At 44.9% G+C, this 26,362-nt stretch overlaps 1 protein-coding gene across 1 annotated transcript; it reads left to right on the top strand.

The window, feature by feature from the left end:
• Positions 1 to 1,063: 1,063 nt before the first annotated feature.
• LOC116373221 (neurofilament light polypeptide-like) lies at positions 1,064 to 11,813 on the top strand. The gene is made up of 6 exons (XM_031821900.1): positions 1,064 to 2,071; positions 2,285 to 2,289; positions 2,669 to 3,885; positions 6,313 to 6,572; positions 8,343 to 8,426; positions 11,664 to 11,813. Exons 1-6 carry the CDS (start codon positions 1,064 to 1,066, stop codon positions 11,811 to 11,813), a joined length of 2,724 nt encoding a protein of 907 aa, XP_031677760.1.
• The last annotated feature ends 14,549 nt before the right edge of the window (positions 11,814 to 26,362 follow it).

Raw genomic sequence — 26,362 nt, 5'->3', positions numbered from 1 at the left:
GTGAGGACAGTTAGGGGTTACATATTACATTACCTCGAAATTATAAAAATGTTGAATATGAAATGTGTTAAAATATGTGAATCACTGTGTATCCTTTTCTAACATACATCTATCAAGTGACATGAGTTAATGTAGTGCTTATTTTAGTGATGATACACTATTTTACAATAAAAAATATGTTTGCTGAGACATTGTTTAGTCACATTTTCTATTTACTAATCTCTCTCTATAGAGATGTTCATGTCTGATTAAGAGAGTAAATATCATATTCTGATATCATATTCACATTATTCACTGAAATCTATCATTGATTTCTATGAGCAACCTACCGTATACTGTGAGGTGTAAATGAAAGCTGTATCACTGGAACACATCCAGGCCAACCCCTTTCAGCCAGTCTGTCTCCACCATGACAAGCAGACCCATGCATTTTCCTCATGTAGACATTTGTAAAAAGGTGCAAGATTAAAGGGCAACTCCACCCATTTTCAACCTAATTTTCACTGGTTTGGTGCTGGAGATGATGAATATGAGGTTGAAAAGTGTTTGAAATGCCCTTTAAAAGTGCTGCTTGACTGAGAAATGGAAGCAGTTATGTATCAGCTTAGGGTCATTTTTACATTACTATTTTACACTTGCATTACTGTCGCTTATTTACAATAATATACAGTTATATTACAAGGCAAACACATTCAGCCAAACCAGATTCTGCAACCCTTTTCTATAATTTTAGCCCCTTAGATAAAACAATAGTCTGAACACCTGACAATGTATTGAAGACATATGACTTTTAATTTTGAGGTGTCATTGTAGACTGCCGACGTTTCAAAGTGAAACTCCTATGCGTCAATGCTGTCTGAGACAAAACGATGAGGGAGAAAGAGAGACGGAGAGAGAGAGAACACAGGTGAGGACGCACGCGTTGGCAGACAGTCAAGCTTACAGCTGATGCTATACATTTTCAGCACTATAGACAGTTCCATTCTGCAGCGCGAGAAGACAGAGAGGGTATAAAAAGGCTGCTTAGCCTGCACACCAACACTGCTTAGTTTACTGAGGCAATATGAGCCACAGAATGGACTATCATTCAGGTTCTCCGCATAGGGGAGCTCAAGCTGAGTATTGCGGCTATCAACCCAAACTGACCGGATCCCCCTCTGCATCCAGGACCGTTGGCTTTGAGTCGACTACCGCAATGACGCTGAAGAGCGAATTCGGATCCGTTCAGAGATCATCGGAGAGCCTTTTCGATTTATCAAACCCATTTACCGAGGTTTTGACAAAAATGAATGAGAAAGAACAGCTCCATGGGCTGAACGACCGTTTCGCCGGATTCATAGAGAAGGTGCGTCATTTGGAGCATCAAAATGAATTGTTCGAGAGGGAAATCGAGGAAATCAAACTAAAGGCACAGTCCCCTGCGTCTCTGGCCCAGGAGCACGAGCCAGAGCTTATGGACCTGAGGAACCTAGTTCATGACATCACCCTTCAGAAGCGTCAGATCGAGATAGAGCATCAGAACCTGGAGGAAGATTTCCTCACCTTGAGAGACAAGTATGAGCAGGAGGCACGTGACCGCTCGAACGCAGAGAACGGCATCCTTGTGCTGGAAAAGGACGCCAACGATGCATACCTCGCCAAACTTCAGTTGGACAAGAAAGCGCAGTCTTTGGTGGACGAGATCCACTTCCTGAAGAACAACCATGAGGACGAGATATCAGAAATGGTGGCCCAGATCCAAGAGGCTCAAGTAACGGTCAAGGCGCACGACTTTGGCAAACCTGACATCACAGAGGCTCTCCGGGACATCCGTGTGCAGTTAGAAGGTCACGCCACCTCCGACATTCAGCAGGCCGAGGAGGGCTTCCGTGTCCAGTTCACAAAGTTAACCAAAGCGGCAGAAAGTAACAGAGAGGCGTTGAAGGCAACCCAACAGGAGATCCAGGAGAATAGAAGGCACCTGCAGGGGAAAACATTTGAACTGGACTGTGGTAAAGGAATGAGAGAGGCCCTGGAAAAACAACTACAAGAGCTGGAGGAGCGTCACTATGCAGAATTGATTCATTACCAGGTAGACTGTGGTTTATTTTGTACCTCTAACAAATGTAAGTAAACATACACATTTTGATGACTCATATTTGTATTCAGGGCTGTGTACTATGTGTAGGCCACAAATATAGGCCCCATGTGAACTGTATCATTATTGGAATATAATTTCCTCATATTGGTCTATAGGGGTAGAACACTATTTCCCCACTTAAATTTCTCCTTGTTGTCATACCAGACAAAGTGGCTAGATCTTTTTCTGAGGATAACCGGGGTGTGGAAATTTTATTCTAGCCCAGCGCTAACACATCGGATTCAACTTAGTGCTGTGTTAGAGCAAAACTGTGCAAAAGTGTCATAGCGATGGTGAGAGATTACTACAAAACACAGTCAATACTGAATAATAAATAAAGACTAATCAAATGAACATAGACCATTTCACAACACAGAATGACACTTTAATCATGATATGGATATTCAGACATATCCACACACACTGTTCTCAAGAGCTGACATGGATGTGTGCAGAATTGATCAGTCTGGCATTTACGAGGCTAAAACATTGGGACATATCCATATTATAGTCATGACGGTAATAACATGTCTCTCTGCCTCCCTATAGGAAACTCCTGGAGGGTGAGGAGTCCCATCTGTACACCATCTCTGACACCCACATCTCCATGCCCTGCATCTACCGCCAGTCCCCCGTCTACACCCTGCCTTGCCTGGCCCGGCAGGGAGGGCCCACACGCAGGTCTGAACCCCAGTACAAGTTTATTGAGGAGATCATCTCTGAGACCACCAGAGACATGGAGATGTCCGAGATCGAGGAGACAGGCTCCGAGGAGACAGTCGGGGGAGAGGGAGACGAGTTGAGACAGAAGCAGGGAGAAGAGAGTGACAAAGCTGAGAGGAGGAGTGGGGAAGAGGAGGATGAGGACAAAGAGAAAGCTAAAGGTAAAGTGGATGTTGAAGTGGACGCCCCGGAGGAAGAGGGTGAACAGGAGGAAGAGTCTAAGAGACAGCAGATGGTAACATCAGCAGAGGTCGAGGTAAATGGAGACGGAGTTAGCCCTAGTGAGGGAGAAAATGGAGAGGAGGGAGATGATGAAAGAGAGGAGAAAAAGGGGGGTGAGCCAGATGCAATCAAAAAGAGAGAGGACATTGACAGAGGTGAACATACACAAAGTGAAGTCAAATCAGCTGAGGCAACCAGTGAGGGAGAGAAGGAAAAACTGGACACAACAGAGAAGCTAGACAGCGAGATAAATGAGACATTAGAAAAAGATGACACCCCAAATCATGGCAAATCCCAACCAGGGATTCCCAAGAATGGTGACATCTCAACAGAACCCAAAACGTCAGAGTCAGAGGATAGCAAAACAGGAAGTTCAATAAAGGGTGAACCACAGGTCCCCACAGAGGACATCTCCAAAGAACCCAAAAAGGTGTCAGAGGAGAGAAAAAAAGAAATCAATTTAAAAGAGAAAAAAGAGGTAGATCTGAAAGAGGAGAGTGCCCCAACAGAGCAACAACAAGATAGCCCTAAAGAAAGTCCCATCAAAGAGAGAAAAAAGGTAAATCTGACAGAGCAGAGTGCCCCAACACTGGAGCAGAAACCTGATCAGAAGGAGCACAGAGAGTCAGACCAACCTCAAGAGGCAGAGAGTGCTGTGACAACACAAGAAGAGGATCTCCCTGAGCCCACAGAGAAGGACATGGAATACCCTGATGACACTGCAGAGCTCAACAGCAGTTCAACCAAGGAGACAGTGGAGCAGGTGAAGTCACCTGATGATTCTGGTGTAAAAACGACACAAGATGAGAGAACAGTAGGAGGTAAAATGCCAGACAGAATTCTCAGCACAACAAGTGAGTGTAAGGAAGAGCCTGTGCAAAAGACTCCAAAACAGGAGGTGGGTCCGACAGAGCAAAAAGTGAGCAGCAAGGATGATAGTGTAAAAAGTATTGTGCAGAATGAACATAATGGCAGTGAAAAGGTCACAAAAGATGTCTCAATGGGTGAGGAAAAGGGGAAAGAATCTGAGACATCCCCTAAACCCGACGCCACTGTCACTCCTAAAGAAGAAACAACCCTGCAACCAGAGCCAACTGTCACCCCTAAAGAAGAAACTTCCATTAAACCAGAACCAGCGGTCACCACTGAAGAAGAAACTTCCCCAAAACCAGAACTAGCAGTCATCCCAAAAGTAGAAACTTCCCCTAAACCAGAACTAGCAGTCACCGCTAAATTAGAAACTTCCCCAAAACCAGATCTAGCAGTCACCCCTAAAGAACAAACTTCCCCAAAACCAGAACTAGCAGTCACCACTAAAGAAGAAACTTCCCCAAAACCAGAACTAGCAGTCACGGCTAAATTAGAATCTTCCCCAAAACCAGAACTAGCAGTCACCACTAAAGAGGAAACTTCCCCTAAACCAAAACTAGCAGTCACGACTAAAGAAGAAACTTCCCCAAAACCAGAATTAGCAGTCACGGCTAAATTAGAATCTTCCCCAAAACCAGAACTTGCAGTCACCACTAAAGAAGAAACTTCCCCTAAACCAGAACTAGCAGTCACCGCTAAATTAGAAACTTCCCCAAAACCAGATCTAGCAGTCACCCCTAAAGAACAAACTTCCCCAAAACCAGAACTAGCAGTCACCACTAAAGAAGAAACTTCCCCAAAACCAGAACCAGGAGTCATCCCAAAAGTAGAAACTTCCACAAAACCAGAACTAGCAGTCACCCCTAAAGTAGAAACTTCCCCAAAACCAAACTCAACCATCACCCCTAAAGAAGAAACGTCCCCAAAACCAGAACTAGCAGTCACCCCTAAAGAAGAATCTACCCCAAAAGCAGAACCAGCAGTCACCCCTAAAAATGAAACATTCCCTAACCCTGACCCCACTGTCACTCCTAAAGAAGAAACATCCCCAAAACCAGAACTAGCAGTCACCCCTAAAGTAGAAACTTCCCCAAAACCAAACTCAACCATCACCCCTAAAGAAGAAACGTCCTCAAAACCAGAACCAGCAGTCGCCCCTAAAGATGACACATCCCCTAAACCGGACCCCACTGTCACTCCTAAAGAAGAAACAATCCCGCATCCAGAGCCAACTGTCAACCCTAAAGATGAGACATCTCCTAAACCGTACCCCACTGTCACCTCTAAAGAGGAAACATCCCCAAATCCATTCCCGACTGTCGCCCCTAAAGAGGAGACATCCCCAAAACCAGATCTAGCAGTCACCCCTAAAGAGGAAACTTCCCCTAAACCAGAACTAGCAGTCACGACTAAAGAAGAAACTTCCCCAAAACCAGAAGTAGCAGTCACGGCTAAATTAGAATCTTCCCCAAAACCAGAACTTGCAGTCACCACTAAAGAAGAAACTTCCCCTAAACCAGAACTAGCAGTCACCGCTAAATTAGAAACTTCCCCAAAACCAGATCTAGCAGTCACCCCTAAAGAACAAACTTCCCCAAAACCAGAACTAGCAGTCACCTCTAAAGAAGAAACTTCCCCAAAACCAGAACCAGTAGTCATCCCAAAAGTAGAAACTTCCACAAAACCAGAACTAGCAGTCACCCCTAAAGTAGAAACTTCCCCAAAACCAAACTCAACCATCACCCCTAAAGAAGAAACGTCCCCAAAACCAGAACTAGCAGTCACCCCTAAAGAAGAATCTACCCCAAAACCAGAACCAGCAGTCACCCCTAAAAATGAAACATTCCCTAACCCTGACCCCACTGTCACTCCTAAAGAAGAAACATCCCCGCAACAGGAGCCAACAGTCACCCCTAAAGAGGAGAAATCCCCTAAACCGTATCCCACTGTCACCACTAAAGAAGAAGCATCACCTAAACCGTTCCCCACTGTTGCCCCTAAAGAGGAGACATCCCCTAAACCAGAACGAGCAGTCACCACTAAAGTAGAATCCTCCCCAAAACCAGAACTAGCAGTCACATCCAGAGAAGAAACTTCCCCAAAGCCAGAACCAGCAGTCACCGCTAAAGAAGAAACTTCCACAAAAACAGTACTAGCAGTCACACATATAGAAGAAACATCCCCAAAACTAGAACCAGCAGTCACCCCTAAAGAAGAAACTTCCCCAAAACCAGAACCAGCAGTCACCCCTAAAGTACAAACTTCCACAAAACCAGAACCAGCAGTGACCCCTAATGTAGAAACATTCCCAAAACCAGACTCAACCATCACCCCTAAAGAGGAAATATCCCCTAAACCATACTCAACCCTCACCCCAGAATCAACAACCGCCCCTAAACCAGACTCAACCCTCACCCCAGAAACAACGACCACCCCTACAGAAGAGAGTGAAATGATAGGCAGTGGTGACAAAGCTAAGACAATCACACCACCAGAGGAACAGATGCCTGCAGTTGCAGAGGGCAAGGACTCACACAGGGGGGTGCCAGAAAGCAACACAATTCAGGAGAAACCAGAGGAAAGTATGGACAAAGAGCCTGAGAAGGTTACAGATCCCAACGATGGACCACCAAAGACAGTTAGCGTGAAGACCAAGGCCTCTGAATTAAAACCTGAACATGTGGAGATATCTATTACAAATATATCACCAGTGAAAGAACAGGATGTATCAGCCATGGGTTTGAAAGATCAGACAGTTGATGAGAAGATAACAGAACAGGTGCAATTTTAAATAGACAAGAACTGATTTACAGGAGGTGATGGAGAGAGCAAAGATGACAAAACTGCGAACAGGACAAGCTGCTGAGTCAATCGCAGAGAAGCAAGCTAAACCTAAAACTTGGGACTTAACCTCTTTATATAATGGCTAGATTTAGAGGTCAGTAGAGGTTTTCTTTAAAACTGCATGGTTAGTGCAAGCCTTTAAAGCAATATGAGAACTGCTCCGCCTTAAAATATTAACTGACACTTAATATGTAAAGTATCATGGTTCGTGACTGTCAATTATCACCAGGGCCACAACTTTCACTGGGGACGGGGACAGGACATGTCCCCCTCCCACATTCTGAAATTGTATTTTTGTCCCCCCCAGTTTTATCATTGGAATATATTACAAAACGAGGCAGTGGTGTGCTCTAGGACCATGTGGATGCCTCCGAGTGGTCGGGTAGGCTGTTTGGAGTGTTTATCCAACTGGATATGATTTTCTTTTTTACAATAATAATAACGCTCCCCCACTTCTAAAATCAAAGTTGCGCCCCTGATTATGAGGCACAGTTAATGAACTCCTGCAAGAGAGATGTACTGTAATATTGAATGTAACAAATCAAAAGCTGTATTTTCCTGTATCTATTTACTTCTGACCAATGGATGATAATGTGCATAGGGATGATAATGAGAATGGTTGATAATGTGATTTGATCATGCCTGAATGTGCTGAGCAATAAATGCTATTTGAAGAGCACTTCTGTTTCCAGCTATTCTTACATACTGTGCTGTATTTCACCTGATAAGATGGCATCACATATAGAATTTCTCAGAATTTCTCCCCTATGTAGAAGCAGGTGAATTCCAACAGCACTATCCTGAATTCAAAATAAATCTACCCTTCGCCCGCATCCTATTTCCCCAAAGCATGGTAGAAACTCACGGTTGAACACTTTATATCGAACAAAAATATAAATACAACATATTGAGTTACAGTTCATATAAAGAAATCAATCAAATAACTTCTATGCTCGCTTAGAGGCAAATAACACTGAAACATGCATGAGAGCATCAGTTGTTCTGGACGACTGTATGATCACGCTCTCTGCAGTGAGTAAGACCTTAAAACAGGTCAATATTCACAAGGCCGCAGGGCCAGATGGATTACCAGGACGTGTACTGCGAGCATGCGCTGACCAACTGGCAAGTGTCTTCACTGACATTTTCAACCTCTCCCTGTCCGAGTCTGTAATACCAACATGTTTGAAGCAGACCACCATTGCTCCTGTTTCCAAGAACACTAAGGTAACCTGCCTAAATGACTACCGACCCGTAGCACTCACGTCTGTAGCCATGAAATGCTTTGAAAGTCTGGTCATGGCTCACATTAACATCATCATCCCAGAAACCCTCGACCCATTCCAATTTGCGTACCACACCAACAGATACACAGATGATGCAATCTCTATTGCACTCCACACTGCCCTTTCACACCTGGACAAAAGGAACAACTACAGTGAGAACGCTATTCATTGACTACAGCTCAGCATTCAATACCATAGTGCCCTCAAAGCTGATCACTAAGCTAAGGACCCTGGGACTGAACACCTCCCTCCTCAACTGGATCCTGGACTTCCTGAAGGGTAAGGGTAACTTCAAGTTCCTTGGCTTCCACATCACCAACAAACTAACATGGCCCAAGGACACCAAGAAAGTCATGAAGAGGGTACGACAAAACATATTCCCCCTCAGGAGACTGAAAAGATTTGGCATGTGTCCTCAGATCCTCAAAAGGTTTTACAGCTGCACCATCGAGACCATCCTGACGGGTTGCATCACTGCCTGGTATGGCAACTGCTCGGCCTCCGACCGCATGGCACTACAGAGGGTAGTGCATACGGTACATCACTGGGGCCAAGCTTTCTGCCAACCAGGACCTCTATACCAGGCGGTGTCAGAGGAACGGCCAAAATATTGTCAGACTCCAGCCACCCTAGTCATAGACTGTTCTCTCTGCTAGCGCACGGCAAGTGGTACCGGAGCAACAAGTCTAGGTCCAAGAGGCTTCTCAACAGCTTCTACCCCCAAGCCATAAGACTCCTGAACATCTAATCAAATGGCCAGCCAGACTATTTGCATTGACACCCCCCCCCTATGCTGCTGCTACTTTCTGCTATTATCTATGTTTAGTCACTTTAATAACTCTACCTACATGTACATATTACCTCAATTACCTCGACACCGGTGCCCCCGCACATTGACTCTGTACCGGAACCCGCTGTATATAGCCCCGCTATTGTTATTTACTGCTGCTCTTTAATTATTTGTTACTCTTACTTTTTTTTAGGTATTTTCTTAAAACTGCATTGTTGGTTAAGGGCTTGTAAGTAAGTATTTCACTGTAAGGTCTACACATAGTCTGCGGTTGTGAGGCCAGTTGGACATACTGTCAAATTCCAATGCCTTTGGAGGCGGCTTATGGTATAAAATTCTCTGGCAACAGCTCTGGTGGACATTCCTGCAGTCAACATGCCAATTGCACGCTCCTTCAAAACTTGAGACATCTGTGGCATTGTGCTGTGTCACAAAACTGCACATTTTATAATGCCCTTTTATTGGCCCCGGCACAAGGTGCACCTGTGTAATGATCATGCTTTTTAATCAGCTTCATTATATGACACACCTTTCAGGTGGGTGGATTATCTTGGCAAATGAGAAATGCTCACTAACAGGGATGTAAACACATTTGTACACAAAATTTGAGAGAAAAAAGCTTTTTGTGCCAATGGAACATTTCTGGGATCTTTTATTTCAGCTCATGAAACATGGATCCAACACTTTACATGTTGCATTTATATTTTTGTAGTTTTAGAAGACAACACAATACCACAGATGACTCAAGTTTTGAGGGATCTTGCAATTGGCATGCTGAAATGTTCCACACGCACTGGGAAGGACTGAGACGAGCTGAGCTGAGCTGAGCAATGCTGCACGCTCACTCCAAGGCATCACTGGGAAGGACTGAGACGAGCTGAGCTGAGCTGAGCAATCCTGCACGCTCACTCCAAGGCATCACTGGGAAGGACTGAGACGAGCTGAGCTGAGCAATGCTGCACGCTCACTCCAAGGCATCACTGGGAAGTACTGAGACAAGCTGAGCTGAGCAGTGCTGCACGCTCACTCCAAGGCATCACTGGGAAGACCTTAGATGAGCTGAGCTGAACAGTGCTGCACGCTAACTCCAAGGCATCACTGGGAAGACCTTAGATGAGCTGAGCTGAACAGTGCTGCACGCTAACTCCAAGGCATCACTGGGAAGTACTGAGACAAGCTGAGCTGAGCAGTGCTGCACTCTCACTCCAAGGCATCCCTTCCCTTTCAGTCACAGTCAGAGATCTCGGACGAGTTTCCTTCCCCCAAAAAACAGCTCAAGTCATGGCTCATTTAATTTATGTGAACTTGTTGGCAAGGAACTTTTGTTTGCATCCCTGCATCCATAATTGGGGAATTGACAGAGGAAGACAGAGGAAACTCTGGTTTAACTTCTAGGGGAAGGGAGAGGACTTTTCAGAACTGTCTTGAAAAGTCCCCCCTACCCCTAGAAGTTAAACTAGAGTTGTTGTTTCACAACACAGCAAGGACAGCAAGCTTCCTCTGTCTTCCTCTGTCAATTCCCTAATTATGGATGAAGGGATACAAACAAAAGTTCCTTGCCAACAAGTTCACATAAATTAAATGAGCAGCAAGGACAGCAAGGCCAGGGAGCCTAGTGGTTAGAGCGTTGGACTAGTAACCGGAAGGTTGCAAGTTCAACCCCCCCGAGCTGACAAGGTCCAAATCTGTCGTTCTGCCCCTGAACAGGCAGTTAACCCACTGTTCCTAGGCTGTCATGGAAAATAAGAATTTGTTCTTAACTGACTTGCCTATTAAAATAAAACACAACAAGTTGTGAGATAGTTAAAGGGAAACACACAGGTAGGCAGGGGCAAAACAGTGTGACTGACTTGCAAACTAAAACCATACTGTATTGTCTTAACCCAGCCAAATAGGAAGATGTACAGTATGCTGTAATGTTAGGTGTATTGTAATGGTGCCAATCTTTCTCATTCAGTTGTGATTGAGGCCTAAACACTAAAAGACATCTACAGGAAATGTTTATTATGTAATATAGATTCAGCTCAACTAAGGCTGATTTTACACTGCTCCCATCTTGTGGACAACATCTAAATCACACCTAGAATCCTACATCACTGTCTGGCCTTTCTATTGCATTGCAAACATGATGTAACAAGAAAAATAGAAAACACATGTTTTTTGTTTGTATTATCTTTTATCAGATCTAATGTGTTATATTCTCCTACATTAATTTCACATTTACACAAACTTCAAAGTGTTTCCTTTGAAATAGTATCAAGAATATGCATATCCTTGCTTCAAGTCCTGAGCTACAAGCATTTAGATTTGGATATTTTTGGTGGAAATTGAAAAAAAAGGGTCAGATCCTGAACTGGGCTTTCTGCCTAGTTTGATTGAACAGTGTTGCTCATACTCAACCCCAATGTTATGCGACCAGGGGGCAATGCATGGCACTTCTTGTCACTTCTACTCCTGCTCCCCCTCTCTGGCACTCATTGTTGCCAGTTTACTTATTATTACGCACACCTGCCACCATCGTTACGCACACCTGCACCTCATGAGACTCACCTGGACTCCATCACTTCTTTGATTACCTACCTTATGTCTGTCATTCCCTTTGGTTCGTTCCCCAGGCAGTATTAGTTATGTTTCCATTTCTAGATGCTACTCTTGTTTTGTATTGTTCCATTTATTATACATTTTACTCCCTGTACTTGCTTGCAGTCTCCCAGTGTCTGCGTTACAGAATACTGCCTCAACAAATGGAAGCAAAAGTTTTATTTTTATTTTTTTTAATTACATTTTTGCTGGTGATGTCGGGTCCAAGGGCCACTGCCGAAGCTACCGGGGATGCCTTAGACAGTCCGTCATGCTCCCACGCTTCAGCTGGCTCTTCAGGTTCCCGTGCCTCATCAGGGGTGACCGGCCTGCTCCTGGTACTCGGGACCGTTCCTCTGGTCGGCGTCCTGCTTCTTGAGCCGCGCTTCAGGGAGGGGGTACTGTCACGTCTACTCCCCCTACCTCTCTCCTCATTGTCGGCAGTTTACTTATTATTATGGACACCTGCCACCATCGTAACGCGCACCCCGTCTCATGAGACTCACCTGGACTTCATCACTTCTGATTACCTCCCCTTTATCTGTCATTCCCTTTGGTTGTGTCCCCAGGCAGTATTAGTTATCTTTCTCATGTCCAGATGATAACCTCTTGTTTTGTATTGTTCTATTTATTATTAAATTCACCCCCTGTACTTGCTTCCTAACTCCCAGTGTCTGCGTTACACATCTAGTATTTGTATGTATTATATGACCCCCTGTACTTGCTTCCTAACTCCCAGTGTCTGTGTTACACATCTAGTATTTGTATGTATTATATGACCCCCTGTACTTGCTTCCTAACTCCCAGTGTCTGTGTTACACATCTAGTATTTGTATGTATTATTTGACCCCTGTACTTGCTTCCTAACTCCCAGTGTCTGTGTTACACATCTAGTATTTGTATGTATTATTTGACCCCCTGTACTTGCTTCCTAACTCCCAGTGTCTGTGTTACACATCTAGTATTTGTATGTATTATATGACCCCCTGTACTTGCTTCCTAACTCCCAGTGTCTGTGTTACACATCTAGTATTTGTATGTATTATTTGACCCCCTGTACTTGCTTCCTAACTCCCAGTGTCTGTGTTACACATCTAGTATTTGTATGTATTATTTGACCCCCTGTACTTGCTTCCTAACTCCCAGTGTCTGTGTTACACATCTAGTATTTGTATGTATTATATGACCCCTGTACTTGCTTCCTAACTCCCAGTGTCTGTGTTACACATCTAGTATTTGTATGTATTATATGACCCCTGTACTTGCTTCCTAACTCCCAGTGTCTGTGTTACACATCTAGTATGTATGTATTATTTGACCCTCTTTACTGCATACAGTGAGCTTCAAACAGTGGTTCCCTATGGCTGACACCTTGGAAACTCCACTGTTACATCATGGGGTGGTGTTTGGAAAACACATTGTGAGGAAAGTGTTCTTATGAAACATCTACATAAGAAGTGGTCGATATCTTGTCCCTCACCCTAAAAGGATAGTTCAAAACAAACACAAATGGAGACCATCAATCAAATGTATTTGTAAAGCCATTCTTACATCAGCTGATGTCACAAAGTGCTGCACAGAAACCCAGCCTAAAACCCCAAACAGCAAGCAATGCAGGTGTAGAAGCACGGTGGCTAGGACAAACTCCCTAGAAAGGCCAGAACCTAGGAAGAAACCTAGAGAGGAACCAGAGGGGTGTCCAGTCCTCTTCTGGCTGTGCTGGATGGAAATGATAAGAGAACATGGCCAAGATGTTCATAGATGACCAGCAGGGTCAAATAATAATAATCACAGTGGTTGTCGAGGGTGCAACAGGTCAGCACCTCAGGAGTAAATGTCAGTTGGCTTTTCATAGCCGATCATTCAGAGTATCTCTACCGCTCCTGCTGTCTCTAGAGAGTTGGAATCAGCAGGTCTGGGACAGGTAGCACGTCCGGTGAATAAGTCAGTATTCCATCGCCGCAGGCAGAACAGTTGAACCTGGAGCAGCAGTGGAGAGCAAGGAGTCATCAGGCCAGGTAGTCCTGAGGCATGGTCTTAAGGAGAGCACACTTAAATTCACACAGGACACCGGATATCCATCCTGCCCTGCCTATCTAAAGTCATCGAAAGCCAAGTTAATAAACATCACTGACCATTTAGAATCCCACAGTACCTTCTCCGCTGTGCAATCAGGCTTCGGAGCCGGTCACGGGTGCACCTCAGCCCCGCTCAAGGTATTAAACGATATCATAACCGCCATCGATAAAAGACAGTACTGTGCAGCCGTCTTCATCGACCTGGCCAAGGCTTTCGACTCTGTCAATCACCGTATTCCTTTCGGCAGACTCAATAGCCTTAGTTTTTCGGACGACTGCCTCGCCTAGTTCACCAACTACTTTGCAGACAGAGTTCAGTGTGTCAAATCGGGGGGCATGTTGTCCGGACCTCTGGCAGTCTCCATGAGGGTACCACAGGGTTCAATTCTCGGGCCGACTCTTTTCTCTGTATATATCAATGATGTCGCTCTTGCTGCGGGCAATTCCCTGATCCACCTCTACGCAGACGACACCATTCTGTATACTTCTGGCCCTTCCTTGGACATTGTGCTAACTAACCTCCAAATGAGCTTCCATGCCATACAACACTCCTTCCGTGTCCTCCAACTGCTCTTCAACGCTACTAAAACCAAATGCATGCTTTTCAAACGTTCGCTGCCCTCACCCGCCCGCCCGACTAGCATCACCACCTTGGACGGTTCTGACCTAGAATATGTGGACAACTATAAATACCTAGGTATTTACAGACTCATAATAAACATCTCCAATCCAAAATCAAATCTAGAATCGGCTTTCTATTTCGCAACAAAGCCTCCTTCACTCACGCCGCCAAACTTACCTTAGTAAAACTGACTATCCTACCGATCCTCGACTTCGGTGATGTTATCTACAAAATAGCTTCCAACACTCTACTCAGCAAACTGGATGCAGTCTATCACAGTGCAATCCATTTTGTTACCACATCACCTTATACCACCCACCACTGCGACCTGTTGCTCTAGTCGTCTGGCCCTCGCTACATATTCGTCGCCAGACCCACTGGCTCCAGGTCATCTATAAGTCTATGCTAGGTAAAGCTCCGCCTTATCTCAGTTCACTGGTCATGATAACAACACCCGCCCGTAGCACACGTTCCAGCAGGTATATCTCACTGATCATCCCCAAAGCCAACGGCTCATTTGGACGCCTTTCCTTCCAGTTCTCTGCTCCATGTGTAACTCTGTGTTGTTGTCACACTGCTTTGCTTTATCTTGGCCAGGTCGCAGTTGCAAATGAGAACATGTTCTCAACTAGCCTACCTGGTTAAATAAAGGTGAAATTAAAATATTTAATACAATAAAATATAAGGGAGGATAAATACTCCAGATAAAACAGACTGAGACTAGCCCCCCTACACATAAACTACTACAGCATAAATACTGGAGGCTGAGACAGGAGGGGTCGGGAGACACTGTGGACCCGTCCGACGATAACCCGGACAGGGCCAAACAGGTAGGATATAACCCCACCCACTTTGCCAAAACACAGCCCCCACACCACTAGAGGGATATCTTCAACCACCAACTCACCATCCTGAGACAAGGCCGAGAATAGCCCACAAAGATCTCCACCACGGCACAACCCAAGGGGTGCGCCAACCCGGACAGGAAGATCACGTCAGTGACTCAACCCACTCAAGTGACGCACCCCTCCTAGGGACGGCATGGAAGAGCACAAGTAAGCCAGTGACTCAGCCCCTGTAATAGGGTTAGAGGCAGAGAATCCCAGTGGAGAGAGGGGAACCGGTCAGGCAGACAAAGCAAGGGCGGCTCGTTGCTCCAGTGCCTTTCCGTTCACATTTACACTCTTGGGCCAGACTACACTCAATCATAGGACCTACTGAAGAGATGAGTCTTCAATAAAGACTTACACTCTTACTGACAGTTGTGGCCACTTTGCGTGATGTATTGTTGTCTCTAACTTCTTGCCCTTTGTGCTGTTGTCTGTGCCCAATAATGTTTGTACCATGTTTTGTGCTGCTACCATGTTGTGTTGCTACCATGTTGTGTTGCTACCATGCTGTGTTGTCATGTGTTGCTGCCTTCCAATGTTGTTGTCTTAGGTCTCTCTTTATGCAGTGTTGTGTTGTCTCTCTTGTCGTGATGTGTGTTTTGTCTTATATTAAAAATATATATATTTAAAACTGAATCCCAGCCCCAGTCCCCGCAGGAGGCCTTTTGCATTTTGATAGGCCGTCATTGAATTTGTTCTTAACTGACTTGCCTAAAGGTTAAATAAAGGTTAAATTAAATAAATTCACCCACGAAGCATCGTTACCCATCGCTCCACAAAAGCCGCGGCCCTTGCAGAGCAAGGAACAACTACATCAGGGGAACAACTAATTCAGGTCTCAGAGCGAGTGACATCACCGATTGAAACTCTATTAGCACGCACCACTGCTAACTAACTAGCCATTTCACATCGGTTACACTCACCACCCTTTTGACCTCCTTTTCCACAGCAACCAGTGATCCGGGTCAACAGCATCAACGTAACAGTTTAACTTTAGTCCGTCCCCTCGCCCCTACCCGGGCTCGAACCAGGGACCCTCTGCACACACAGACAAATGACACCCACGAAGCATCATTATCCTTCGCTTCACAAAACCACATCCCTTACAGAGCAAGGGGAACAACTACTTCAGGTCTCAGAGCCAGTGAAGTCACCGATTGAAACGCTATTAGCGCGCACCACCGCTAACTAGCTAGCCATTTCACATACACTGGTTGCTAGTGAACAAGCACAACTGATGGCAAATCTGGCCAAACTGATCAATGCCAGCAAAACCATTGAAATTGGTATGTAATGATAAACACCTTTAATGTTACTATATTATTTGTAACATATTTCATTGTGCCAATCTTTTCAACATTCACTAATTCCGAATTAACTGTCCTCATTCTAATATCAGAAGAAACTAATATTAATATTTTCCTCTCTCCAGGGATGTACACAGGGTACAACGTTGGTTGTGTAGTGTCTTAACACTTAATACTTATTTATGTAATAAGAAAGACTCGGAATACAAGCAATTGAACTGGAGCTTCACATTTACTCAAACGAGTTAGTACCAGAATAACATAGAACAACACTGCGCATGACCAAGGGTGCTCCATCCTTAAAGGGGACATCAGTAATTAACAGAACATAACATTCCTTCTCTTATACAATCAGAGTTACTTTTACCAAACCACAACTGAAACATTTCCCAGAACTTGTAGTTATTTTGCATCTTTTCATTTGAACTTGAACAGTTAGTTTTTGTTTGTTTGTTTATAAGTCTAGTCTGTCTGGTGGACGGTGCCTTCGTACTGGGTAGCGCATAGGATTGTCTGGAGGCTCCTGAACATCCTCAGTGTCTGTCTGGTGGACGGTGCCTTCGTTCTGGGTAGCGCTTCGGATTGTTTGGAGGCTCCTGAACATCCTCAGTGTCTGTCTGGTGGACGGTGCCTTCGTTCTGGGTAGCGCCTCGGATTGTTTGGAGGCTCCTGAACATCCTCAGTGTGTGCTTGTTCCATTATAGCTTCTGCTATAGCAGCACCTTCATCAACACGCTCCCTTCTTTCAGCCTGGGGTCTCTTTACTGCCCCACCGTCCTCTACAGTTCCCTGTGTGTCACTCTCAGGATCTCTCTGTGCCTGTTCTCTCTCGATTGTTGTGCTGTTTTCCGTGGAATGCATTTGGTTAATGTGACGCCGCCAGAGTATGTCTGGGCTCACTTGAACCTGGTAAGTTCTGGGTCCCGTTTGTGTGTGTACGGCCCCTCTTGTCCATTTCCCTCCTCTTCTGTAGTCTCGCACCATCACTTCCTGTCCTGTTTGGAGATGGCGCTCCCGGCCACCGGAGAGCATCTTGGCTTGTTTGTTCAGCACTTCATTACGCCTGTTTGGCTTCATGATGTCCAGCTGTGTGCGGAGAGGCCTCCCGAACATCAGTGCGGCTGGGCTTTCATTTGTCGTGGTATGTGGGGTGTTTCGGGTAGGAGGCCAGGAACTTGGCCAGTTTTGTTTGCAAAGTCCCTTCGTCTCGTTTTGCTGCACGGAGTCCTTGCTTTAGGGTTTGCACAAAGCATTCTGCCAGCCCATTGGTGGCAGGGTGGTATGGAGCTGAGGTTGAGTGTTTGATTCCATTTACTGACATGAATCTTGTAAACTCGTCACTTACAAAAGCTTGCGCATTGTCACTTACCAGCTGCAGTGGCAAACCGAAGCGTTGTTCTGAGACACTCTATCGTCTGAGCTGAGGTGGAGGAGTCAGTGCAAAACACCTCTGGCCATTTGGAATGGGCATCCACTATAACCAGAAACATGTGCTTTTCAAAGGGACCAGCGTAGTCCACATGAATTTTCTGCCATGGCTCTGCGGGCCATTCCCATGGGTGGACTGGGACAGGAGCAGGCATGTGAAGGGTTTCCAAACATCCGCTACAGTTCTTCGCCATGTTTTCTATCTGTTGATCCAGACCTGGCCACCAGAAGTGGCTCCTTGCGAGCAGCTTCATTTTGACAATTCCAACATGACCTTCATGTAATTGCTGCAAAACTAGATGTTGGCATTTCTGGGGTATCATGACTCTCATTCCCCACATCAAACATCCTTGGTACGTTGTAATTTCGTTTCTCCGCTGGAAATACGGAGTCAGCTCCTTTCTGCCAGTAGCTGGCCATCCTGACATGGTGTAGGTGTACACTTGTGACAAGGTCACATCTTTCCTTGTCTCCTGTTGATAACTGTGCTTGTGACTGGTAGTGCCTCGAGCTGAGCGGTATGTCCACTGCATCCACCCTCCTTTGTCTTTCTCTTGTACACGGCAGTCTGGATAATCCATCTGCATTTGTGTGGAGGGATGACGCTTAATCTCAATGTCATACATATGACTGGCAAGGAACAGGGCATATCGCTGTAACCTGGCTGCTGTCATTGCCGGAATGCCTTTCTTTGGACTGAAAATGGAAAGCAACGGCTGGTGATCTGTAACCAGTGTGAAACGCTTGCCATATAGGTATGGGTGGAATTTCTTGACGCCCCACACTAGTGCCAGTGCTTCTTTGTCGATTTGTTAGTAGTTTTTCTCTGCATCATTCAATGTTCGTGACGCGAATGCAACTGGCCTCTCTGACCCATCTTTCAGTGTGTGTGAAAGGACGGCACCTAAGCCATAAGGGGACGCATCACAAGCCAACTTCACTGGCATTTCAGGGTCGTAATGCATCAGGACCTGTTCAGATGTTATGAGACGTTTTGCCTCCAAAAATGCATTTTCACACTGCTCTGTCCACCGCCATGTCCTATTCTTTTCCAGGAGCTGATTTAGAGGCTGGAGTACTGCTGAAAGGTTTGGGAGGAATCTTCTGTAGTAATTGATCAGTCCCGTGAAAGATCTCACTTCTGTGATATTTTGTGGTCGTGGTGCCTGTACCACTGCCTCGATTTTGTCCTGTGTTTTGTGCAATCCATTACAGTCAATCTCATGTCCACAGAAGACAATCTTGTCTTTGAAGAACTCACACTTCTTTAAGTTTGCCTGTAGACCATACTCTTTCAGTCTTTTCAGGACCTCTTCCAGGTTAGCCAGGTGCTCTTTGTCGGTGCGTCCTGTTATGATCATGTCATCCAGGATACACTGGGTTCCTGGGATTCCTTGCAAAATCTGGTCAATAGTTCGTTGCCAAATGGCTGGGGCTGATGCAATGCCAAAAACCAGGCGGTTATACCTGTATAGACCTTTGTGTGTGTTTATTGTCAGGTACTGTTTGGAACTCTCTTCAACCGGTAGCTGCAGGTAAGCCTGTTTCAGATCGATTTTACTGAAGTGTTTCCCACCAGCTATTGCAGCAAAGATGTCATCCAGGTGTGGTAGGGGGTATTGGTCCACATGCAACATTGAACTCACAGTTACCTTGAAGTCCCCACACATTCTAACAGACCCGTCTTTCTTCACAATAGGAACTATGGGTGTGGCCCATTCGCTTCTGTCCACTTTCGTCAGGATCCCTGTATCCTGCAAGCGATCGATTTCCGCTTCCACCTTTGGTCTCAGGGAGTATGGAACAGATCTGGCTTTGCAGAATTTGGGGGTTGCATCATCTCTTAGTACAAGTTTTGCTGTGAAGCCTTTTACTGTTCCCATCTGATCACTGAAAACTGTTGTATTTCTTCCGCAAGTGTTCCAGTGTTTGGTCTGTACCATTCTCTTTGGACTGGAACGTGTGGAGCATTTTCAAGTCACACCAGTTCAGCTTTATTTTTATTTTATTTATTTTTTTCATTTTCTCAGTTTTCCTGTTGTGACTGAATTTAGCTTTGCATGCTCTTTGAATGTGCCTCCTTCTACTGCATTTGTGACAAATTTAGTCTTTGAAACGGCAGTCCTCTGCTCTGTGACCATCTCTGTCACACCTGTTGCATTTTGTCGGCCACATGGGGGGCTGTCGACTGCGTGAAAACTTTGTGACAGGTCAGTACTTATTTTACTTTGCAACTCAAATGCATCTTTGAGCTATGATTTCCATAGCCACAGCAATTTCAGCAGCCTTTGCAAACGTGAGCTCTGATTCTGTGAGCAAACGTTTTTGAATGTGTTCATGTTTCAGTCCACAAACAAATCTATCCCTTAATGTGTAATTTAGGTTCTCTCCAAACTGGCAATGTTCAGACAGTTTCTTCAACACTGCTACATAAGTGCTAACACCCTCCCCCTCATTCTGATCTCTCTTGTGGAAACGAAAACGTTCCGCGATGAGGAGTGGTTTAGGTGATAGGTGATTTTGCAATATCTCCACAATCTCTGTGAATGTTTTATTTGAGGGCTTCAGAGGGGCAGTCAGATCTCTTAGCAAACTGTATGTTTTTGGGCCAATTAAACTCAACAACGCTGGTACTCTTTTGTTATCAGCAATGTCGTTTGCAATGAAGTACTGTTCCAGTCGTTCAATGTAAGTTGCCCCGTTTTCTTGCGTGTCATCAAACACATCTATTTTCCCGATGCTAGCCATTCTCTTTACCTCCGGCTCCACGGGTCTTTGATCTGCCGCCTCGTTCTCGTCAGCTCTCCCCTCGTCTTTACTGCTTGCTAGCTGTTGTGCTACAGGGTCAAAATCTTCCTCTCTTCCTACGAACTCCATCTGTATTCGTGATGCACACTGCAGGTAATCATCCTCGTCGTCATTGTAGTGTCTTAACACTTAGTACTTATTTATGTAATAAGAAAGACTCGGAATACAAGCAATTGAACTGGAGCTTCACAGGTTGTAACAGAGAGTGGTCAAGTGATAGCATGTGAAATAGACGACGAATACGTGAACATTGCTGAACCTTTCTTTAAAGAGGTCAGATCAACATGCCGCTAGTCATTCAGCTAGTTTACTTCCTCCAATATTCCTCTAGACAGGAATTAGATCTGTTTGTCCAGTATTCAACCCCAATACAACATCTAAACCCATTAAACCTGTTGGAATTCAGAAACATTGATTGTCTCCCCAAACGCTTCAATACAGCATATTCAGTATCTAACATCTGTCAGTCAGACTTCACAAAGTGCTGTGGGTGGAGTAGTGAGGTCGTCTGCTCAGAAGAATGTGTCAACGAAAGGTGCAAAGCCTAGCACTACAATGAACTTAATGCCCCCCTCCAAACCCCAACAGTAGAAATATTACTGTACACAACACAGGTCAACAGTTGTGACAGAAAATGGTGGTTATTGTCTGCTTCAAACCATCTAAACTCGGAATCAAATCAAAATGTAATTTAAAGCACATTGAAAATCCTCAATGGACAGCCCGGTTCGACCTGTGCCTGAGTTCTGGAGGTGCCGGGCGAGAGTGGGCATTCAGCCTGGAAGAGTGGCGTCAAGGCTATGCACCAGATCTTCAGTGCTCCCCCACAGCTCGGTTCATCCTGTGCCTCGGACCACGGACCAGGCCTCCAGTAGGTCTCCACAGCCTGGTTATCCCGTGCCTCCTCCACGGACCAGGCCTCCAGTAGGTCTCCCCAGCCTGGTTCATCCCGTGCATCCTCCACGGACCAGGCCTCCAGTAGGTCTCCCCAGCCTCGTCAGTCCGGGGCCCGCAACGAGGGTTCCCAGTCCCAGTCTGATTATTGCACGAGTGAGCCCATAGGTTAATCAGCAGGCATGGTGGAAATGCATCAGTGTGCCATGCTCATTGGCAGAAGTTAATAGGTGAAGGACATTCCACCCGCTTGCTAATGGTGAAGAAGAAGAGAGACGTGAGGCTATCCTGATGAGGTGCCAATAAATACACTAATATACAAATACCTGCTATGCTGACTAGTGAGATAGGAAGCAAGCAATGTGAATTATAGAGTTTACAAGGTGAATGAAATGCCGATCCATTCAAACCAGCCTTACCAACTGAACTTTCCTAAATACATTTCAAGTACAGCAGTTGTCACCAACCGGTCGATCTCTAAGACAAACAATTCTGTAAAAAAACAAACGATAAAGACTTCGGTTCTTTTTTTAAATATCTTTTTTTGCAGTTGGGGGTAGGTGCACTTGATTCAGCAGCCCTAGCACCGGGAAGGCAAAGTGTTCACATTTTTTTACCATTTCATGTGTCTGAATGTAGAACTCCACCTACCCGGCAGGCCCAGAGAGCAACCGGTGGCCAATCATATAGCTCAGATAACTGTGTCTGCACAGTTTCCTCGAGCCACAGACTGTAATCAGTAGAGTTGTGTTGGTAAAATCACTGGTTATAGAGCAAACAACACAATTATCACAACAGAAAATAAAGCCATATTACAACCGATGTGTTGTGATAATTGCGTTGTTTGCACTATAACCTGTTAGTTCATAAGCCTTGAGACTGTGATATTTAGGGCTAAGGCCAAGACAATAGGAACACACAGTGGCAGAATAAATTCAACCACACTGATTTTTCATCACAAAGCCGGACAGCAAGCTCTGTCTGGCGAAGTCCACAAATCATATTGCATGTAACAAGCAGTTAGTTATATGACTACAGCATGGTCAAGCAAGTCAATGCTTCTGACATTTTCAGACTACTAAACAACCATAGGGGCGGCAGGGTAGCCTAGTGGTTAGGCTACCCTGCCCAACCGGAAGGTTGCAAGTTCAAACCCCCGAGCTGACAAGGTACAAATCTGTCGTTCTGCCCCTGAACAGGCAGTTAACCCACTGTTCCTAGGCTGTCATTGAAAATAAGAATTTGTTCTTGCCTAGTTAAATAAAAAAAATAGATAGAACAAGAGTGATCACAAGAAAACAGTTGCTGCCTCCACTGTTCCAGCACCATTTCCATTTCATTGTCTTTTTTTACAGCTTTTTTCTCCCCAATTTCGTGGTATCCAATTGGTAGTAGTTACAGTCTTGTCTCATTGCTGCAACTCCCGTACAGACTCTGGAGAGGCGAAGGTCGAGAGCCAATGCGTCCTACGAAACACAACCCAACCAAGCCGCACTGCTTCTTGACACAATGCGCATCCAACCCGGAAGCAAGCCGCACCAATGTGTCGGAGGAAACACCGTACACCTGGCAACCTGGTCAGCGTGCACTGCGCCCGGCCCGCCACAGGAGTCGCTAGTGCGCGATGAGACAAGGATATCCCTGCCGGGGCAAACCCTCCCTAACCCGGACAACACTTGGTCAGTTGGATCCAGCACCACTTCAACTGAAACAATTCAACATCATCAAATCACATTGCTTAGTCTAATAGTGACAACTAAAAGATACCAAAAATGATTTAGTCCAATCAATAAAAGCTAAATATATGTGTGTGTGTGTGTGTGTGTGTGTGTGTGTGTGTGTGTGTGTGTGTGTGTGTGTGTGTGTGTGTGTGTGTGTGTGTGTGTGTGTGTGTGTGTGTGTGTGTGTGTGTGTGTGTGTGTGCATGCAAGTTGAAAAAACATGTTGACTCAATCTACCTGTAGAGAAACGTCAATGACATCCTCTCTTTCATGTTGACAAACGGACTATGACTCTGTCGTACTGTGCACACTTGTATTTAAAAAAATGCTTGCTCACCAGCCTAACCTCTTTTCATGGGCAAAATTTGCTAGTGTAATGAAACAGGCAGGGAGCAGGTTTTGAACCCTCAACCTTCTAGCCCGAAGTCCAACGCGCTATAGACTGTGCAGCAAAAGCATGCTCCAGCGGCATTGTCAATATCCACACTGAAAAACACAGGGACGTTACACTAGTTAACATTAGCCTTCTACATCTAGCTACAACAATGTATGAATTTATGGTTAGATCAGAATCACCGTTATAATCATTGACCAGTATTAGAATTAAGTAAAAACACAAGTCCAAACCCCTATGTCCATCCATGGCTAATTTAGGAAAGGGTCAATTTTAGCTAGTCAGCCACAGCAACAAGTTGTTTTGTCAATGATGTATTGCTCTCGATGTGATGTGATAGGAGGGAAGCCAAATCCAAACTGGCTTCCCTTGACACTTTTTCTTGGTACGCCAGGACCCTTCACAGTTGAGTTCACACACCACAATGCCACAGATGTCTAAAGTTTTTTGGGAGCGTGCAATTGGCATGCTGACTATAGGAACGTCCACCAGAGCTGTTGCCAGATAATTGAAAGTTAATTGATTTACCATAAGCCGCCTCCAACATCGTTTTAGAGAATTTGGCAGTACCTCCAACAGGCCTAACAACCGCAGACCACGTGTAACCACGCCAGCCCAGGACCTCCACATTTGTTTTTTTCACCTGCGGGATTGTCTCAGACCAGCCACCCGGACAGCTGATGAAACTATGGGTTTGCACAACCAAAGACTTTCTGCACAAACTGTCAGAAACCGTCTCAGGGAAACTCATCTGTGTGATCGTCGTCCTCACCAGGGTCTTGACCTGACTGCAGTTTGGCGTCGTAATCACTTCAGTGGTTAAATGCTCACCTTAGAAGGCTGCTGGCATGCTGCAGAAGTGGATAAATCATGGATAAATCCAGGTTACATTCGTACCGGGCAGATGGCAAACAGCGTGTACTGTGTAGCGAGGGCAACTGGTTTGCTCATGTCAACGGTGTGAACAGAGAGCCCCATGGTTGTGGTGTGGTTATGGTATGGGCAGGCATTAGCTACGGATGACAACAAACACAATTGCATTTTATTTATGGGATTTTTATGGGATTTTTTTACGGGATACCTTGGCGACATCCTGACTTGTACGACAGCGTGTTCCAGTTTGTGCCAATATCCATCAACTCCACACAGCCATTGAAGAGGAGTGGGACAACATTCCACAGGTCACAATCAACAGCCTGATCAACTCTATGCAAAGGAGATGTATCACAAATTTTCAGGACGTTTAAGCCTTGAGACAGTTGAGACATGGATTGTGTGTGTGCCATTCAGAGAGTGAATGGGCAAGACAAAATATTTAAGTGTCTTTCAATGGGGTATGGTAGTAGGTACCAGGAGCACCGGTTTGAGTATGTCAAGAACTGCAATGCTGTTGGGTTTTTCACACTCAACAGTTTCCCGTGCATATCAAGAATGGTCCACCACTCAAAGGAGATTCAGACAACTTGACAGAATCTTGACAGTGACAAAAGCATTGGAATCAACATGGGCCAGCATCCCTGTGGAATGCTTTCAATACCTTCTAGAGTCCATGCCCTGATGAATTGAGTGCAACACAATATTAGGAAGGTGTTCCTCGTGTTTTGTACAGTCAGTGTATCTACTGAGTGATTTTCACCTGATCTAAAAGCACTTTCTCAACACTTTTGTTTTTATAGGGGGTGGGGTGAGGACAGTTAGGGGTTACATATTACAATACCTCGAAATTATAAAAATGTTGAATATGAAATGTGTTAAAATATGTGAATCACTGTGTATCCTTTTCTAACATACATCTATCAAGTGACATGAGTTAATGTAGTGCTTATTTTAGTGATGATACACTATTTTACAATAAAAAAGATGTTTGCTGAGACATTGTTTAGTCACATTTTCTATTTACTAATCTCGCTCTATAGAGATGTTCATGTCTGATTAAGAGAGTAAATATCATATTCTGATATCATATTCACATTATTCACTGAAATCCATCATTGATTTCTATGAGCAACCTACCGTATACTGTGAGGTGTAAATGAAAGCTGTATCACTGGAACACATCCAGGCCAACCCCTTTCAGCCAGTCTGTCTCCACCATGACAAGCAGACCCATGCATTTTCCTCATGTAGACATTTGTAAAAAGGTGCAAGATTAAAGGGCAACTCCACCCATTTTCAACCTAATTTTTACTGGTTTGGTGCTGGAGATGATGAATATGAGGTTGAAAAGTGTTTGAAATGCCCTTTAAAAGTGCTGCTTGACTGAGAAATGGAAGCAGTTATGTATCAGCTTAGGGTCATTTTTACATTACTATTTTACACTTGCATTACTGTCGCTTATATACAATAATATACAGTTATATTACAAGGCAAACACATTCAGCCAAACCAGATTCTGCAACCCCTTTCTATAATTTTAGCCCCTTAGATAAAACAATAGTCTGAACACCTGACAATGTATTGAAGATACTGAACACCTGACAATGTATTGAAGACATATGACTTTTAATTTTGAGGTGTCATTGTAGACTGCCGACGTTTCAAAGTGAAACTCCTATGCGTCAATGCTGTCTGAGACAAAACGATGGGGGAGAAAGAGAGACGGAGAGAGAGAGAACACAGGTGAGGACGCAAGCATTGGCAGACAGTCAAGCCTACAGCTGATGCTATACATTTTCAGCACTATAGACAGTTCCATTCTGCAATGCGAGCAGACAGAGGGGGTATAAAAAGGTAGGAGCCACGTTGCTTAGCCTGCACACCAACACTGCATAGTTTACTGGGGCAAT

This window comes from Oncorhynchus kisutch, linkage group LG4 (assembly GCF_002021735.2).
Source record: "Oncorhynchus kisutch isolate 150728-3 linkage group LG4, Okis_V2, whole genome shotgun sequence".
NCBI classification, from domain to species: Eukaryota; Metazoa; Chordata; class Actinopteri; order Salmoniformes; family Salmonidae; genus Oncorhynchus; species Oncorhynchus kisutch.
The sequence above is the reverse complement of the archived record's forward strand: the minus strand, read 5'-3'. Positions and strand labels throughout refer to the sequence as shown.

Coding starts and splice junctions, on each gene's coding strand:
- LOC116373221 (XM_031821900.1), top strand. CDS start 1,064: ATGAGCCACAGAATGGACTATCATTCAGGTTCTCCGCATAGGGGAGCT. Junction 3,886..6,312: donor AGATGAGAGAACAGTAGGAG/GTAAAATGCCAG, acceptor CCCTCACCCCAG/AATCAACAACCGCCCCTAAA. Junction 8,427..11,663: donor CCAAGAAAGTCATGAAGAGG/GTACGACAAAAC, acceptor GTCGGGTCCAAG/GGCCACTGCCGAAGCTACCG.